General features: G+C 49.6%; 1 protein-coding gene across 5 annotated transcripts in view; it reads left to right on the top strand.

Moving 5' to 3' along the window:
- FGF13 (fibroblast growth factor 13) overlaps positions 1-15,984 on the top strand; it is a 186,410-nt gene that overhangs the window by 93,075 nt on the left and 77,351 nt on the right. For 3 of the 5 annotated variants that reach the window (XM_059483033.1, XM_059483032.1, XM_059483034.1), the window contains one exon: positions 11,102-11,269. The exons of the other annotated variants lie outside the window; for them this stretch is intronic. In XM_059483033.1, coding sequence (XP_059339016.1) covers positions 11,102-11,269 — 168 coding nt within the window. The remainder of the gene's footprint in view (positions 1-11,101; positions 11,270-15,984) is intronic. 5 annotated transcript variants of the gene reach the window in all.

Genomic DNA, 15,984 nt, shown 5'->3' with positions numbered 1-15,984 from the left:
CAGCTCAGGGGCTGCTCCTTCTGCCACCGAGGCTCCTCCAGGCTGGGACTGGCACAGGTAGGGCTGCTCTGGGGCTGGGCACTGGCACAGGTAGGGCTGCTCTGGGGCTGGGCACAGGGCATTGGCACAGGTAGGGTGGACACGGAGCACTGGCACAGGTAGGGCTGCTCTGGGGCTGGGCACTGGCACAGGTAGGGCTGCTCTGGGGCTGGGCACAGGGCATTGGCACAGGTAGGGTGGACACGGAGCACTGGCACAGGTAGGGCTGCTCTGGGGCTGGGCACTGGCACAGGTAGGGCTGCTCTGGGGCTGGGCACAGGGCATTGGCACAGGTAGGTGGACACGGAGCACTGGCACAGGTGGGGCTCCTCCAGGCTGGAACCAGCACAGGTAGGGCTGCTCTGGGCTGGCTGGCACCCTGACCTCCAGCTTGGGTCCCCTCTCCAGAGCCTGCAGGTGAGCAAGGGCACACAATAGCAGCACAGAGCTCTGGCAGCTGTGTGTCTGTTGTGACATTAATAGATAGAGACTAAAATGCTAATAACATTTTGTGAAATGCTCTTTAGAATTTCAGTTGAGGAGCAGAGTGCATGGGTAGAATGGAAGTTCCAGATTAGTAAATTTAAAGGTAAGCGGAAAGGTGGCTTTGTTTGCAACCTGCAAAGACCTAATTCCTTAAATGAATTCTTTGAGATGCTGTTAAAAACTAATTTATTGTTTTCCTGCGGTTACTTCAGGTGCAAGTGGGGTTTTGGGGCTAGTATTAAAAGTACTGAGAGTGCTGATGTGGTGTGCAGAGCAGTGGAAGGACCCTGGCACTGGTGACTGGGAATGGTGCAAGTGGTGCTGAGAGCACGGATTGCATACTGGAGCTGCCCACAGCAGGGTTTGCAGGCCCTGTGTACCCCAGCACTGAGAATTTGTATTCTGAGAGTTGTTTGGGCCAAATATTCAGCTGCTGCAAATTGCTCTGAAGCTTTTCTTGGTAGTTTTTTGTTTAACTGGAGTTGTTGTAAATCCACATGTTTCAGACATTTACCGCAGTAGCATCCTTCCAATGTTTTAAAGTTTTTCAATCAACTTTCAGAATAATTGGTTTAATTTCTTTGGAGGTCTGTAGAGTCCCAGTTGGCATAAATACACTAATGACAGAAAACAGGGACTTTTCTCTGATATGGATGATTTCAAAGAGGTACAAAAGCGAGTGTGGTATCCCAAGGCAGCTCCCCAACTACATATGCAGCATGCAATGTTCTTAGTTTGAACAGAGTGGCTTTTTCTGGTAGTAGAATAAAGACCACTTACTAGCTCCTGAAAACCAGAAGCTAATTTATAGCTCAGTGTTGAAACAATGTCTTTTTTCTAAGACACACATTTGTCTTTGCTAACTTTGATAGACTGTTGTAAGCTGGAGGACTGCAGCATTCATGCACTGGAATGTGAAATGTGAGGATTTTTTCCTTCAGCTCTGCTGTGCTTACTGCCTTGGGTTGTTTTTTGTGTCATTTACGGTGCTGAACATCAATGTGAGCATATTATGCAATGCAGTATAAAAATACACAAAGGCAATAACCTCACTGCTACTTCTGCTCTCACAACAACCTTCTGTGATCGTTTTGCCCTTTGGTTTCTGGAGGAGTTGATTCCACATGGTGCACTGCACCTGGGTGTTTGTGGCGTGTCTGAGCAGCAGCAGGAGCTCCTGGCAGGCTCCAGGTGTGTCCCAAGGCTGGCAGTGGGTGCTGATGGCTGTGCAGCTCCCAGGGTGGCAGCACCCAGGCACAGAGGTCACCTGTGCAAACATCTGAATTTCACGGCAGGTTGTGTGGAGATGTGTGCTGGTTTGTAAAGATCTGCATTTCATTTCTGTTCTGTGCCCTTGTCGCCGTGTCCTTCCCCTCGGTGACAGCGTGTCAGTCAGGAGTGACTGCCCAGCTGGCCTTGTTTGAGCAGGCCACGATGTGCTGGGCCACAGCCACCCAGCTGAGCTGTTTCTGCTTTGAGCACACTGCTGGGTTTTAACTCTTTTCTGCATAGCCTTGAAATGCCTCTGGATCAGGCTGCAGAGTGCCAGCAGCGTGGAGCGCAGGTGTGAGCACAGGTGTGAGCACAGCCACCACCCTGCCACAGCCATCACTGCTGGGGCTCTGATTGCCCCTGTGCCAGCTCCCTGGGTGCCCCTGGTGCCCGCAGAGCCCTCCCTGCCCCTGCAGCCCAGCTGCTGCCCGGGGCTGCTCAGGGAGCCAGCCCTGCCCTGTGTGACCTGCTGCTGCTGCTGCTCCCCTCTCACCTGCCCTCACAGCATCCAGAAGCTGGCTCAGGAACTGAACAGCACCACTTGCAGTAAAACAATAATGCCATTTTAGCTCTGCTGTGAGGAAATGATTGTAACTCTGCTGTGCTTGGGCTGCTAGCACAGAGCAGAGGTGCTGGGCAGTGTGTGGGAGTACCATGGCAGCGTAAAAAAGAAAGTTGTGGGGAGGCTGAGAAGGATCTCAGTATACAGAACATCTACTGGGACTCTCCAGGTGATCATCGGGCTGGGCAGTAACAGGAAAGCAGGCTGTTTAGACTTCTGCTGATTTGTCTTGTTGCTGGTTAAACTGATGGGCAGTAGAAAGCGAAACCCTTCTCTGTGTGTGCAGCGTGTTGTAGCTACTGTGAGTAACAGTGATGGCATAATTACTCATGGCTTTCTGCAGAGTCTGAGAGGCTTTAGGTGAGTGGGGAGAGGGGAAAGCGCTTTCAAGTACGGTTTCTAAACCTGTGTCAAGTGCAGGCTCTGAAATGCAGTGCATTGATTTCAGGGGAGGGGGAATGGGTGCTGGGGGTGCTGTGGGTGCTGTTCCTCAGTCGGTGCTGCTCAAGGGGATGGAATTTCCCCGATGGGGAAGGCGCTGCGGGTGCCAGGTTGTTGGGTGGGTTATTCAGGCACAGCACTGGCAGCAGGGCTGGGGGCTGCTCCAGCAGTGGCTGCTGCAGTGGGTGGGCAGCACTCTGGGAACAGAAGTGCCCGGGTAGGCAGAGCCTTCTCATGGTGTGTGAATGACTACACTGAGCTTACAGCTGAGTGGATTTTTCAACGTGGTGTAACTTGCTGGGTAAATTTTTGGGGTATGCATCAAATGATTTGTGTAAAATCACCTGTGGTGGGAATTCAACATAACTGAAGTTTAGTCTAAGAAATCAATGTGAGAAAATATTGCAGCCTTTCATTTGACTGTTTTACAACTGAACTGGTTTGTGTACATGGATATTTGTATATAGGGACCCTATCTGCATAAGCCTAATCTTTAACCTGTTAAAATAATTCCCGACCTTTAAATGAAGAGCAATGTTAATTTCAGGTTAAATTATACATTTCTTTTCTGAGAGGATTTCTCTGCTGTTCAGTGCCTGTGTGCATAGCTCTGTTCAGAGCTCTCTGCCCCTTTGGGTGGAGTGCTGAGGCCCAGCAGGGTCCAGGGTTCTGCTGTTCCCAGGGCTGTGAGAGCACTCTCTGCACCTCTCCATGGCACATCAGGCTTTTGGCTTTTGCTGAAGAGTTTTCTGTGCTTTCCTTTGAGAAATCTCCTCTGAGGCCATTTCTCTGCACAGCTCTTTCTGTAATGAGTGTGAATTTTAAAGCACTCAGTTTCTTCATCCTTCCCTTTGTTAATCCTCAGTAAATGGGGCAAATAATTGGGAGGTGTCACCTGTCCTTTTATGAATGGTGCTTCTGTTCTTGTGGGCCTCTTCCAAGAGATGCCCAGGAGCTGCAGCTCCAGTGCCAGCCTCTGAGCTGCTGCTCATTCCTGCACCGAGAGGCAGCACTCATCCTTCCAGACTTCCAGGAGGGATGCAGTCTATTCTTTGATGATTTTGTTGCCATTTTCAGGCTGCTTTCCTGGAGGATTCTGATGTTTTTCAGTTCTTCCTTTGTGTTTTTGTTGTTTTGGGTTTTTTCTTCTCAACACTAGGGAAGTTTGTCTCTTTTTGTAGCCCAGCTGTTGACAATAACGCTCCATAAATAGGAAGAAAAAAGGCACTTCTCTCTACTTTCCTCATAATCTGAAACTATTATCCTAGCTCCAAATAGGGCTACATTAATAATTAAATTCTCATTAACGTTACGATACACAAGAGTTTTCTGATACTTCATAAGCAGCAAACTAAAGCTGTGCAAAGCTCTCAAAAACTGCAAGCTTCCCACTCATCCTGGACCTTTCTAGCAGGTCTCCTGGCGCCTTCTCCCCTGCATGCCTGATTTTCACCTCTCCTCCAGGACGTTCTCTTAGAAACAGCGGCGCTCCTTGCTTTGCTCCCAGACTTTGTCAGCGAAGAACGTGAGTGCACTGTTGTGGCACGAATTGTCAAAGTGGTTTTTACATTCCCTGTGAGCTGGTCAGAGTGGGGGGTTGTGGTAGGCAGGGGTGAGTGAGGCTCACATTTCCATCTGGAGCTGCTGTCCTTCTCCTCCCGTGTTCATGGTGCTCCTGTCCTGTGCTGGTGGAGCAGAACGAGAAATGTCTGAATGTCTGCTCCAGCAGCCGGGGTGGCAGCACAGCTTCATCCCAAGGGCCAGATCCTTCCTTGGTGGCTGTGCAGTTTGGGTTCTTCATCTTGTGCAGCTGGCCAGGCCAGCCTGCTGTCCAGTGCCCTCCTCGAGGCAGGCCCTGGTGCCCAGCAGTGTCCCAGTTGTGCACTGGTGTGCTCCCAGTGCTCCCATGCCTGCAGCTTCCCAAGCTCACACTCCACAAAGAGGAGTGGCACCCTGGGTGTTGTTACCGTCTGTCTGCTGTGCTGCGTGCCCCAGCCCACCTGCTTGGAAAGCAGCCAGCTTGCATTGGTTCAGCAGATGGGAAAACTGCAGAGCACTCGGAACAGGCAGGGAAGAAATGTTCGTGCAGTCGTTCATTCCTTCATTCATTTCATTTATTCATTCCTTGACTCATTCATTCCTTCATTTATTCATTCCTTCATTCAGGGACAAGCACAGCACTGAGCTGAGCTGCAGAGCTCAGATGAGAGTGGGCACATGTGGCATGGCAAACCCACAGCTCCTGATGGCTGGGAAGGGAAAGGTGCTGGCTCTGCACCCTGGGGCTGTTCCTCAATAAATGAGGGCTGTTCCTCAGTAAATTTGGGCTGTTCCTCAGCCCTGTCCCTGAGCAGTGGGTACAATTTGCAGGGTGCCCCTCAGCCCTGTCCCTGCCCTGGGAGTTCCTGTTCAGCTGCACCCTGAGCAGCCAGGCCAGGGCTCAGCCAGGGCTGCCTGGTGGCACAGGCTGGCACAGGGTGCCTGGTGGCACAGGCTGGCTGGTGGCACAGGCGGGCGCAGGGTGCCTGGTGGCACAGGGTGCCTGGTGGCACAGGCTGGCACAGGGTACCTGGTGGCACAGGGTGCCTGGTGGCACAGGCTGGCACAGGGTACCTGGTGGCACAGGCTGGCTGGGCACAGGCTGGCACAGGCTGGCACAGGGTACCTGGTGGCACAGGCTGGCTGGGCACAGGCTGGCACAGGGTGCCTGGTGGCACAGGCAGGCACAGGCTGGCACAGGGTGGCACAGGCTGGCTGGGCACAGGCTGGCTGGTGACACAGGCTGGCACAGGGTGCCTGGTGGCACAGGGTGCCTGGCACAGCTGGGACATGAGGCTCTCTGCAGAAACCCTGCTGCCACTCCCACAGGGAAACAGGAGATGCATTGTGAGCAGCATTTATCAACAAATGTTTGATGTCTGTGCCTTTGTCTGTATTATCCACAAGGATCTAAATGCAGCCTTATCTGGGTAGTCTTTTCAGGGGATAACAGCCTATTACTGCTAGCAGTTAATCCAATTACTCTTTTAGGTCAAGGGGGAGTGTTCTATGCAAATATTTTTGGAAGATCTGAAAAAAGTTATTCTATGTGTGACCCAAAGAGAGCATATTTCAGAATTTTTCAGCAGATCAAAAGGTTAAGAAATTTCTACATATGTTGGAGGAAACATGGTGCAAAGAGGTGTCAGCTTTCGGTTTTGATCACAAGGCAGTCACTTATTTAAAATAGAAAGATATTTCACAGTGGAAAGTAGTTTCAAATCAGAAAATAAATCACTATCTGAAATCATCAGAGAAGTTCTTTGATGTGGGAATGAAGATGGAGCTGTGCAAACCTTAAGAATTGATACAGCAATGAGATGTTTTGCCTAGAGTAGGTTTCAGCCATGTAATTCTGGCTCACTTGGCTCCTGGTTCTCCAGTGAGGATTTCACTGAGTGCCTCAGCTGGGGCTGTGCAGGAGCTGTGAGTGATGCCCCTGGAGCTGGAATATTCTGAGCCTACTTTTAATTCTGAAAACTCACCCAAAGGAAGTTGTGTCTTTCACAAGGTATTTTTGCTGCTTTGTTCCTTTCAGTTTGAAATGAGCTGGTGTGGTGCCTGGCTTTGGGGGTGTGCTGGCGAGGAAGGAGTGGTGCAAAATGAGGGACTCCAGAAATGGCTTGCTGTGAATAAAAATTAGAGAATTGGCTGCTTGTGCTTCCTGTAATATCTGTGTTCATTGTGAAAACTGCAAGTCAGAGTCAACCAGACTTCAAAGTTGGGAGCACACAGCTGCAAGCTGAAAATAAGATTTGTGGGTGATGCAGAAGTGCCAGAAAGGCTGTTTGGTAAGAATACTTCATCAAGATTTGGCAAAGCTTAATGTGAAATGGTTTGGATAGACTGTGTTGTCATTAAGAGGTTCTGAGTGTTTTACAAGCCCAGAATAGAATTTTTTTTCAATTAGCTTGCAAGTATTGTTGTGCTCTCAGTTTGTTATGTGCAGGTGGCTGACAAAAAAAATCCCACCTTCAATGGGAGAAATTAGGAGGGAAGCAAAGCAGCAATGAAAAGAGAACTTCTACTGCCCAAAGGCCTGAGAGATTTTCATCAGCTGTCTCAAAAATGGTATTACAGCTAAATACCCCACTTTGCTACCCTTCCCTGTCCTACAGGCACTCACTTGAAGCAAGTTATTTTAGAGAGGTTTTTTTTAGACTTGTTCCTGTAAGGAGCTGAGAGCAACTTGCTAGCCTGATGTTTCCCCTAAAAGGAAAAAAAAAAATAAAATTCCTGATAGCTCCAAAGGGCCCCAGGGCCTGGGGCACCTCAGCTGGGACCTTTATTGATTTCCTTGGTGGGGTCAGGGAGGCAGAGCAGGAGGGAGGGGCTGGGGAACATCGCTGCTCTGTGTCCTGGGGGTGGCACTGGGAGGTGACATTGGGGGAGTGACACTGGGGAGTGACAGTGACACTGGGGAGTGACAGTGACACTGGGGAGTGACAGTGGCACTGGGAGGGTGACATTGGGGGAGTGACAGTGAAATTGGGGAGTGACAGTGACATTGGGAGGGTGACAGTGTGGAGGTGACAGTGGGGGGACATTGGCTGCTGCTCTCAATATTCCACACAGCTATGCTGGGGGAATGGTTTTTCCTGCCCTGTGCCAAAGAGAGGGGATTTCTTCACTTTGTGGGTGCAGGATTTCAGAGGTGCTCTGCTGCTCTCTGTGGCTTGAGGACCTTGTGGGTACAGACGCAACTTCAGTCCTTCCAAAATGCCAGAAAAATGAATTTATTGCAAGTGTAAGTGTCCTAGGCCTCACAGCATGTAAAATTAACCACTGTGAAGAGTTAGGGAACTGAGGAAAATTCATGTTTCAGGTAATGACCTGAAAGGTTCAGGCAGGAGTGCATGGAAGTACAATTTCTTTAAGTTGTGTCATACATGCAGGAACAATAGTCCAGCAGGAGCAGGAGGATTTGTTGTGCCTGGATTTTATTTACCCTGTGGTTGCTCTAGCCTGTAGCGAGCAGAGCAGAAGCCTCTCTCTGTAAAACCAGGGGGAAAGATATTTCCTTACAGCTTTATTAAAGTCTGAATTACATCAAAGATGATGCAGTTGGAACCCGAGCCAAGGCCTATGGACAGGGCTGATGTTATGGTTTCTGGCAATTCTGGATGGGACTGAAATGCACTTGGACAGAAAAGAAAGGCACAAACCAGCAGACTGTTTAGCTGGTGTGTTTATATAAAGTAAACATGTTTGAATTTATCTTGAAAAACATCCTGGTGCCAGCAGCCATCCTAAAGATTGCTTTCTCTCAGTAAAGCTTACAGGAAGAAAATTTTTTTCCTAGTGGCTTGTTGACAGCAAGTTTTTATTAATGTAATTATTATTATTTTATTTAAGCTTAAGAAAATGCTGCAGGGTGATATTTAGCAAGCTGAATGTTTTGATTAGGAAACATAATAGTTACTGCAGTAATTTTATATTCACTGCTAAGCAAATTCCTCTCAGCTGCTGTGGGTTTGGTCTCCATCAAATTGTAGGGGAAGAAAACAGGGTTAATTTTCTTAAAGCTATGTAGTAGTTATTTATCACTTCCATCTGAGAATATACAAGAATATTCAAGTGAGTGAGCAGTGTATTAATGACCTGTGTCCATGGCACAGGTCTTTAAGTGTAGTCTTATCCCTGTTTTATTCTGGGCAGATGGGAACGTAGAGCACCAGTGTGTTCTGTCATGAGGATAGGGTGTGGGTTCTGGTGGGGAGCATTCCCATCCCAGTGAATCTGTGAAGGCATGGGCCCTGGTGGGGCATTCCCACCCCACTGATCTGTGTGCAGGGGTGATGGGCTGTGGGTCCCTCAGTGAAGGTGTGGGCCCTGGTGGGGCTATTCCCATCTCAGTGAATCTGAGCCTTTGTTGGCTTTGGGGTGTGGGCCCTGGTGGGGCATTCCCACCCCGTGATCTGTGTGCAGGGGTGATGGGCTGTGGGTCCCTCGCTGAAGGTGTGGGCCCTGGTGGGGCATTCCCACCCCGTGATCTGTGTGCAGGGGTGATGGGCTGTGGGCCCTGGTGGGGCTGTTCCCACCCCATGATCTGTGTGCAGGGGTGATGGGCTGTGGGTCCCTCACTGAAGGTGTGGGCCCTGGTGGGGCTGTTCCCACCCCACTGATCTGTGTGCAGGGGTGATGGGCTGTGGGCCCTGGTGGGGCTGTTCCCACCCCATGATCTGTGTGCAGGGGTGATGGGCTGTGGGTCCCTCACTGAAGGTGTGGGCCGTGGTGGGGCTATTCCCATCTCAGTGAATCTGAGCCTTTGTTGGCTTTGGGCTGTGGGCCCTGGTGGGGCATTCCCACCCCGTGATCTGTGTGCAGGGGTGATGGGCTGTGGGTCCCTCGCTGAAGGTGTGGGCCCTGGTGGGGCATTCCCACCCCATGATCTGTGTGCAGGGGTGATGGGCTGTGGGTCCCTTACCAATGGTGTGGGCCCTGGTGGGGAGCATTCCCATTCCAGTGAATCTGTCTGCGGGGTGATGGGGTGTGTAGTTCTGGTGAGGGACTGCTCGTGCCTTTTTGCCCCTCAGCTTGCCTGGGCTGGCACAGGGCCCTGCACAATGGTGCCAGGCACTGTTTGCCCAGTCCTGACAGGGGGATCCCCCTTGGCGCTGCTTTGCAGGTGCTGCATGCTCTGAGCTCACACACACCTCATGCTTGAGGGCTGACCCTGCAGGACCTGTGGGTGCTGGCTCCTCGTAATTGCTGCCACAGCTGCCCTTGGGGCTCAGTGTGCTCCCTGAGCTCAGCCTGCCCTTCCAGAGGAAACTGCCACTGCTGAGTGATGAAATGGCAGCCCAGACCTCGTGCTCCACTGACCTGCTGCTCCTTTTGAACCACTTGTGCTGTCCCCCTTGATCATGCACCCCTTTTAATGGCACTTTCTATAGATTATTAGAGTGTGTTGCTGCTGCTGGGTGGAGTCTAACGAAGCAGCAGCAGCCAAGGTGCAAGGTTTCCCTGCTGGATTAATGAGGGCTTGAGAGAGAGTAACTGCCCACTGTGAGCAGAACAACTGTCAATTTGAATTTATCTCCCAGATATGACTCCTACCAAGGCAGAAATCCAGTGCATGAGAATGCAATGGGGTAGTTGTTTGAGGGGGTTAATGTTTAAATCTGATGGTTTTTAAGATGTCCATGTGTTGGCAGATATTTAGGAAGCAGTTAAATTGTTAGAATTAATGGCCATCAGTTTGAGAACCAAATAAACTTACCTAGTGCATGCCAGTGCATGTTTTAGACTAGCCTGTCAGTAGTTACTTTTCTCATTGCTGAAATTCTTGGATTTTTTTTTTAATTTTTGTTTTTTTCACGTAGGCTTGGGGAATCCAAGTTTGGTTTTGGGTATCGTTTTATATCTCTGTGTTACACTGTAAATAACAATTGGTGGTTGGAGGCTGTCTTGTGAAAAAGCAGCTAATTTTTGTTCGTGGGAGATGATCTGTGCCTGAAGCTGTGAGCTGAGGAATCTCACTATCTCTGTTATTAAGGATTCATTTTTTTAGATAGTGGAAAAGGGTTTCAATTCATTCTGGTAATGTAATAGTTTGAGGTAGCTGGAACTTCCTTTATGCTATATATTTTATCTTTTTGCCATTTAATAGTCTGACCCCATTCAGAAACATTTCAGACTGCATTATTAATGGCAGTATTGATTTATAAGATCAACTTTAAAAACTACTTGCTGTTTTACAAGAAAACCATCAGAAGGATTAATGTGCTTTCTCTTTGTACATCTACACTTCTATCTGTTGAAAATGTCACTGGATTATCCGTGCTCTGAGGGATGGGGTGTAATTCCATGTGCTGATAAAGGCGTGTCCTTGGTGCTCTGGGGAGCAGGTTCCTGCAGGTGTGGAGGGTGTTGGTGCAGAATTGCCTGTGCCAGGCCATGAAAGCACAGGGTTGGGTTTGCTTTTTCCCCAGTGTGCATGCAGAATGGGTACAGGTGCTAGGGGAGGATGAAGCAGATGCAGGAGGAGCTGTGCTGCTGCTCAGAGCGGGTGTTGTTCTGCTGTTTATCAAAGCTGCATGAAAGGGATGAACTGTGGAGGTTTATGAGAAGCATTGTTTATAAAAGTGAATGTTTTTTCCCACCATGACTAAGATCCTTTACACTTTACGGTTTATTTTCCTTCCTGTGACCCTTTCTTGCCCTCTGTCTTTCCCCACCCTGACGTTCTGTAGTTGATTTGCTTCTCGGGGTCGTTTCCTGAGGCTCTAACCTGAGTTATTTTGTTGTGTGGTGACACAGTTATGGATGACGCTCCCCCTGGCACTCAGGAGTACATTATGTTACGGCAAGATTCCATCCAATCTGCGGAATTAAAGAAAAAAGAGTCCCCTTTTCGTGCTAAGTGTCACGAAATCTTCTGCTGCCCTCTGAAGCAAGTGCACCTCAAAGAGAACACAGAGCCGGAAGGTTTGTGCACTTTGGGTCCATGTTCTGTCTGTGGGGTTCCCTCTCCCTGTGTGTGCTGTGTGTGCCAGGCTGTGTGGGGGGAGCCGTGCACTGTCCCTTGCTTGCCTGTCTGATGCCCACAGGACACTGCGGCTGAGCCCCACGGGAGCCCTCTGGCACGGAGGCAGCGCTGCTTTCCCTCCAGTAAACTCGGTTTGTTTAGCTCCCACCATTAACACTGCCCTTTCTTTTGGCTGCCTGAAGCTGCTTGCTCCTCAAAGGCATCGGCTCCCAGGTTCTTTGCAATGACTCCTGGAGCTGCACTCTGCTCTAAGCCTGGCACTCAGACCAGACTCGGCTTGGCCCCAGCACCTTGCACTCCATAAGGCTTCTGCATAGTGCTAGAGAATGCTCATGGCAGCTGTTCTGGGTGAAGCAGGATGAACTTTGTCTGTAATGCACGCCTGGTTGCATTTTGGGAAATGAAATGCATGCAGAGCAGAAAAAAAAAAAAAGTAGATTGTTTTCCTTTTCAGATGAAGCAAAGGTATGGTCTCTCCTCATGCTGTGTTTACTGATATGAAATTGCCAAGGAGGTATATCTTGTTCATCTAGTGTGCATAAGATTAAGCTATTTTAAATTTCATTTTTTAATACTTTCTCTTATTGTTCTATATGTGTTTTGCATTACTGCTTCATATTCCACGTGGTAAGCCTTTACTTTTTGCATAAGCTCCAGTATCTGCCAAGACAAATAATGCTACTGCTGGTAGAAGTGTTTTAAGATGAAATATTCAGGGCTGGATTTTGCCACAATCGAGTCAGCAGGAACAGCAGAGTGAGCAGGTTGGAGTTCTTATCACAAATCAGTTGTATTATTCTCTCAGTAATGATGGGCATCAGTTCCTGAGCTGTCACTATTAGCCCAAAATATTTCAGTCAATTGCTTTCTTCTGTTACATTCTCCAAATTTTGCATGAATGTTCTTTGCACCACCTCTGGGAGATTTGTGTCTTTTAAAATAAAAGTATTTTATTAAAATAGCATTTATCATCTCACCAGAAATATTAATTCAATACACATTGTGGTTTAAGGTTTGGGGGGAGGTTTCTTGTTCCAGTGATGATGTAACTGAATGGTAAAGTCGGGGTTTGAAGAAGGTCCATTTGTCCTCTCAGTCCTGGGCTGCCCTGACAGAAGCTGTGATTTCATGACTCAGTAAGGATGAAGGACAGGTGACTCCTGTGGCACTCTCCTGGCTTAGCAGACGTCATGGATTCCGTGTCATCTGTCAGGGTTTGTGTCGCTCGTGAGTGAATTCGGAGCCCAGAACCGTTCCTGACAAGCTCCTCTGGGAAGATGATGGCACCTGAGCTGCCACAGGTGCTCAGCCTGCGGTGAGCAGGAAGATTCCATGGCCAGGAGCACGAAGGAGAGCTGGGCCCCACAGCTGCCATCCCTGACATGCGGTGTGTGAATGCTCCGTGTGCTGTGTGGAACTCCAGAGAAGCTCGTGCCTGTTCCAGCGCAGCCTACACTGGCAGCTGGATTGCTGCAGAAGGCTGGCTCCTGCCTGGGCTGATCCTTTAGTGAATAAACCACCAGTTCCCAGCCCAGAGCCTGCCCAGGAGGAGCGAGGAAGGCAGAGCAGTGCTGGGCCTTTTCTCTGCAGAGTCTCCGGGGGCCGTAGTTCGGTTCAGTGTTGGGGAATGTGGGACCTGTGGCAAAGGCTGGCCCAGTGCAGGCTGAGGGAAGACCTGGGAGCATCAGAGTGGCCGTGGTGTTCCTGGAAGCCAAGAGTTGCTCTTCTTGTGTTCTCCGTGACTCTGCAGTGTCTGGCTCCAGCAGCAGCTGTGTTACCCCCTCCTCCATGGCACATGGCACTGGGGCTCATTTATTCCCAGGAAAGCATTTCCTCCATGGCACGTGGCACTGGGGCTCATTCCCAGGAAAACATCTGGCTCTGAAGGAAGGCTTGCCATCCTCTATTGCCGTGCCCAAGGATGAATGTCTGTTCCTTGTGTGTCCCTCGTCCTCTCCAGGAGTGTTGCATTCCCAGACAGGCACAAGGAGCCATGGCCACACTGGCTGGCCTGTGACCACCTGAGGGGTGGCAGCCTTTGCTGGGGTGTGATTTCTGTGTTTCTCTGGCAGATGTTGTCTCTAGCGTGGAGGGAGAACATCTGACCAGGAATCCTTTTAGCCTCTCTTGCAGCTCAGGTTGCCTGGGCTGCATTTATCTTTTCCTTCAGAATCTGTGAATTGCCTGGAAAGTGGTACCAGACCCACTGAAAGACTGATGTGTGCCATCCTCAGTGGCTTGTTGGCATGGAGCTTGAAGAATGTTCATAGTGAGGTGATCTGAACTGTGCTTTCCACAGTCCATGGAAGTTAATGGAGTGGCTGAAACAAATCCCAGCAGAAATCCCTTCCAGTGTGAGCCCAGCAGTTAACAGCTCAGTTGTGCTGATAAGATAAAGGAAAAGGAATGTTTAAACTTGTTACTGTGGCACAAATTACACATTTTTGAAGGTACTGGAAAGTGTGACAACCAGGAAGCTGTTAGCAAAGTTCTTCAAGTGAAATGTCATAATGGAGGTTTTATGAAAAATTGCAGACTTGGAAGACTCCACACAGAGTACAAAAATGCCTTTTTAATCTGCTGAATAATGGCATGGGAACACAGAGCAAAGGCTGCATGTTTCTAACTGTGCAACTCTCTTGTTTAGATGATGGATTTCTCTGCACCTTTTAACCACTTTCATACAGGGGTGGTGCTTGGGGAGCCTCATTTATCACTTCAGGATTTGGACTCCCTAGGCAGGAAGGATGACACCAGGTAAAAGATTTTCCAGGTTTTTGGGGAGTTCTGCTGTTTGCTGAGAGACTTGAATGCCACATCACACTGGTGTCTGAGCCTGATGGCCCATCAATTCTCATCTCTTGGGCCTGTTCCTAGAAGCAAAAGTGGAATGAGAAAATGAGATCCACGTTTCCTGATCTGCCTTGGTTTCCTGTTCTTCTCCCCACACCCCCTTGCCTGCCTGCAGCATCATCTCTGTTCCTTTGGACGTGCCCCAGGTGCACCTCAGGAAGCAGCTCCAGGGCAGTCCTGGGTACCAGCCTGGGGGACACAGAGAGGCTCCTGGGCCAGTGGCTGCCGCCAGTGCTGCAGGGTGGGAGGAAGGAGGAGAGATGGGGATCCCAATGGTGAGATCTCCCAGGCGTGGAGGTGTCCCCTGGGCCCCGTGGCAGCAGGGGATGCTCCAGCCCTCCCCGCTGCCCTGGGAAACCTGGGACCAGGTAAGAGCTGAGCTGCTGCTGTGTTCTGCATCTGCCCAGCTTTGTGTTCTCAGTCATGCCACAGTTTGCAATGCAAGGCAGTAAAACAAGCAGAGCTGATCCCTTTACCTGAATGCTGCTCCTCTGGGCATTGGGCATTGTTTACAATTGCATCCAGCAGCAGCAGCAAAACACAGAGTGCTTTTGTAGCTTCCCTCAAGCCAGGAATACACTGCTAGCAGGAGAAGGGCCATCTGAAGTACATTTTGCAGCTATTTGTTCTCTTAAATAGTTTAAGCATAAGCTGCTGCTGCTATCTGTATAAAAACATGGTTACATAAAAAGGAGTCAGCTCCTGGAAAACTAATTTGAGTTGTATTATTACATCCAGGGAAGGGAATAAAATGAGAAATGTTTTTAAAAACAGCCATTGGTTAGTCACAGTCACACAGTCAGGAGTCTTGGACACTCGCCCATAGTTCTGTTTTCATGGGGGATTTTTTTTTTCGCCTTTTTCTATTTTTTTTCTTTTTTTTTGGTAACATTTAGTCTCCCTCCAGGCATACATAACCTTTTTACACAGAAAAGCAGACAAGCATGGCAAAATACGTACTGGGGATGGGGAGAGGGCAATCTGGGATAGCAGCTGGTAAGGAGGAAGGCAGCTTTCCTCAACCAACAGGAAATCTGATTAGATAGAAAATGTTAAGGATGCTAATGTGAAACAAGCAGCTCTGTGGTTGCCCTTGACAATGGCTTGTTCTCTCATCCCTGGCAGTGCTGGGGTGAGGCACAGGGAGGTGTTCAGGCACATGGTGTGGGGGCTGCCCCTTGCCCTGCTCCCTGGCTCCGGCACTTGTGTCAGCAGCAGAGAGTGGAGCCTTCATGCTGTAATACAGTGTGTCCCTTGGGTGCTCTGAGCCTCGTGTCACCACTGAGAGCACTGTCACTTGGCACTCTGATTGCATCCTTCTCTTCTAGACCAATCAGCCCTATTAGCCCTGCTCCCTCATTTCACTATGGTAATGCATATTTCTGCATTTTAGAGGAGAAAAGGAAAGAAGGGTGAGGAGAACTGTGTTTGGAATCAGAGAATTGTGAGAGGCTTTTGAACTTTGCATATTGTTCAGAACTAAAAATGACTTTGTGTTCCAGTGAGGAATCCCAAGAACAGGCACAGTGTCCAGGACATGGAGAGAGGCCCCGTGGCAGTGGGACAGCAGTGAGCAGGTTCAGCCCCAGTGAGCAGGTTCAGCATCAGCTCACCTCCCTGAGCCCCAGGTTCCCCCAGCCCCTGCTTCTGGTGCTCCCTGGAGCCCCTTTCTGCTGCTCACACATGGAGCCTCTCACTGCTGCTCACACCTGGAGCCCCTTTATGGTGCTCACACCTGGAGCCCCTTTATGGTGCTCACACCTGGAGCCCCTCACTGCTGCTCACACCTGGAGCCTCTTAG

The sequence above is a fragment of the Ammospiza nelsoni genome, chromosome 15 (genome assembly GCF_027579445.1).
Source record: "Ammospiza nelsoni isolate bAmmNel1 chromosome 15, bAmmNel1.pri, whole genome shotgun sequence".
Lineage (NCBI taxonomy): Eukaryota > Metazoa > Chordata > Aves > Passeriformes > Passerellidae > Ammospiza > Ammospiza nelsoni.
Note: the sequence above shows the minus strand (reverse complement) of the source record. Positions and strands in the feature narration are given on the sequence as shown.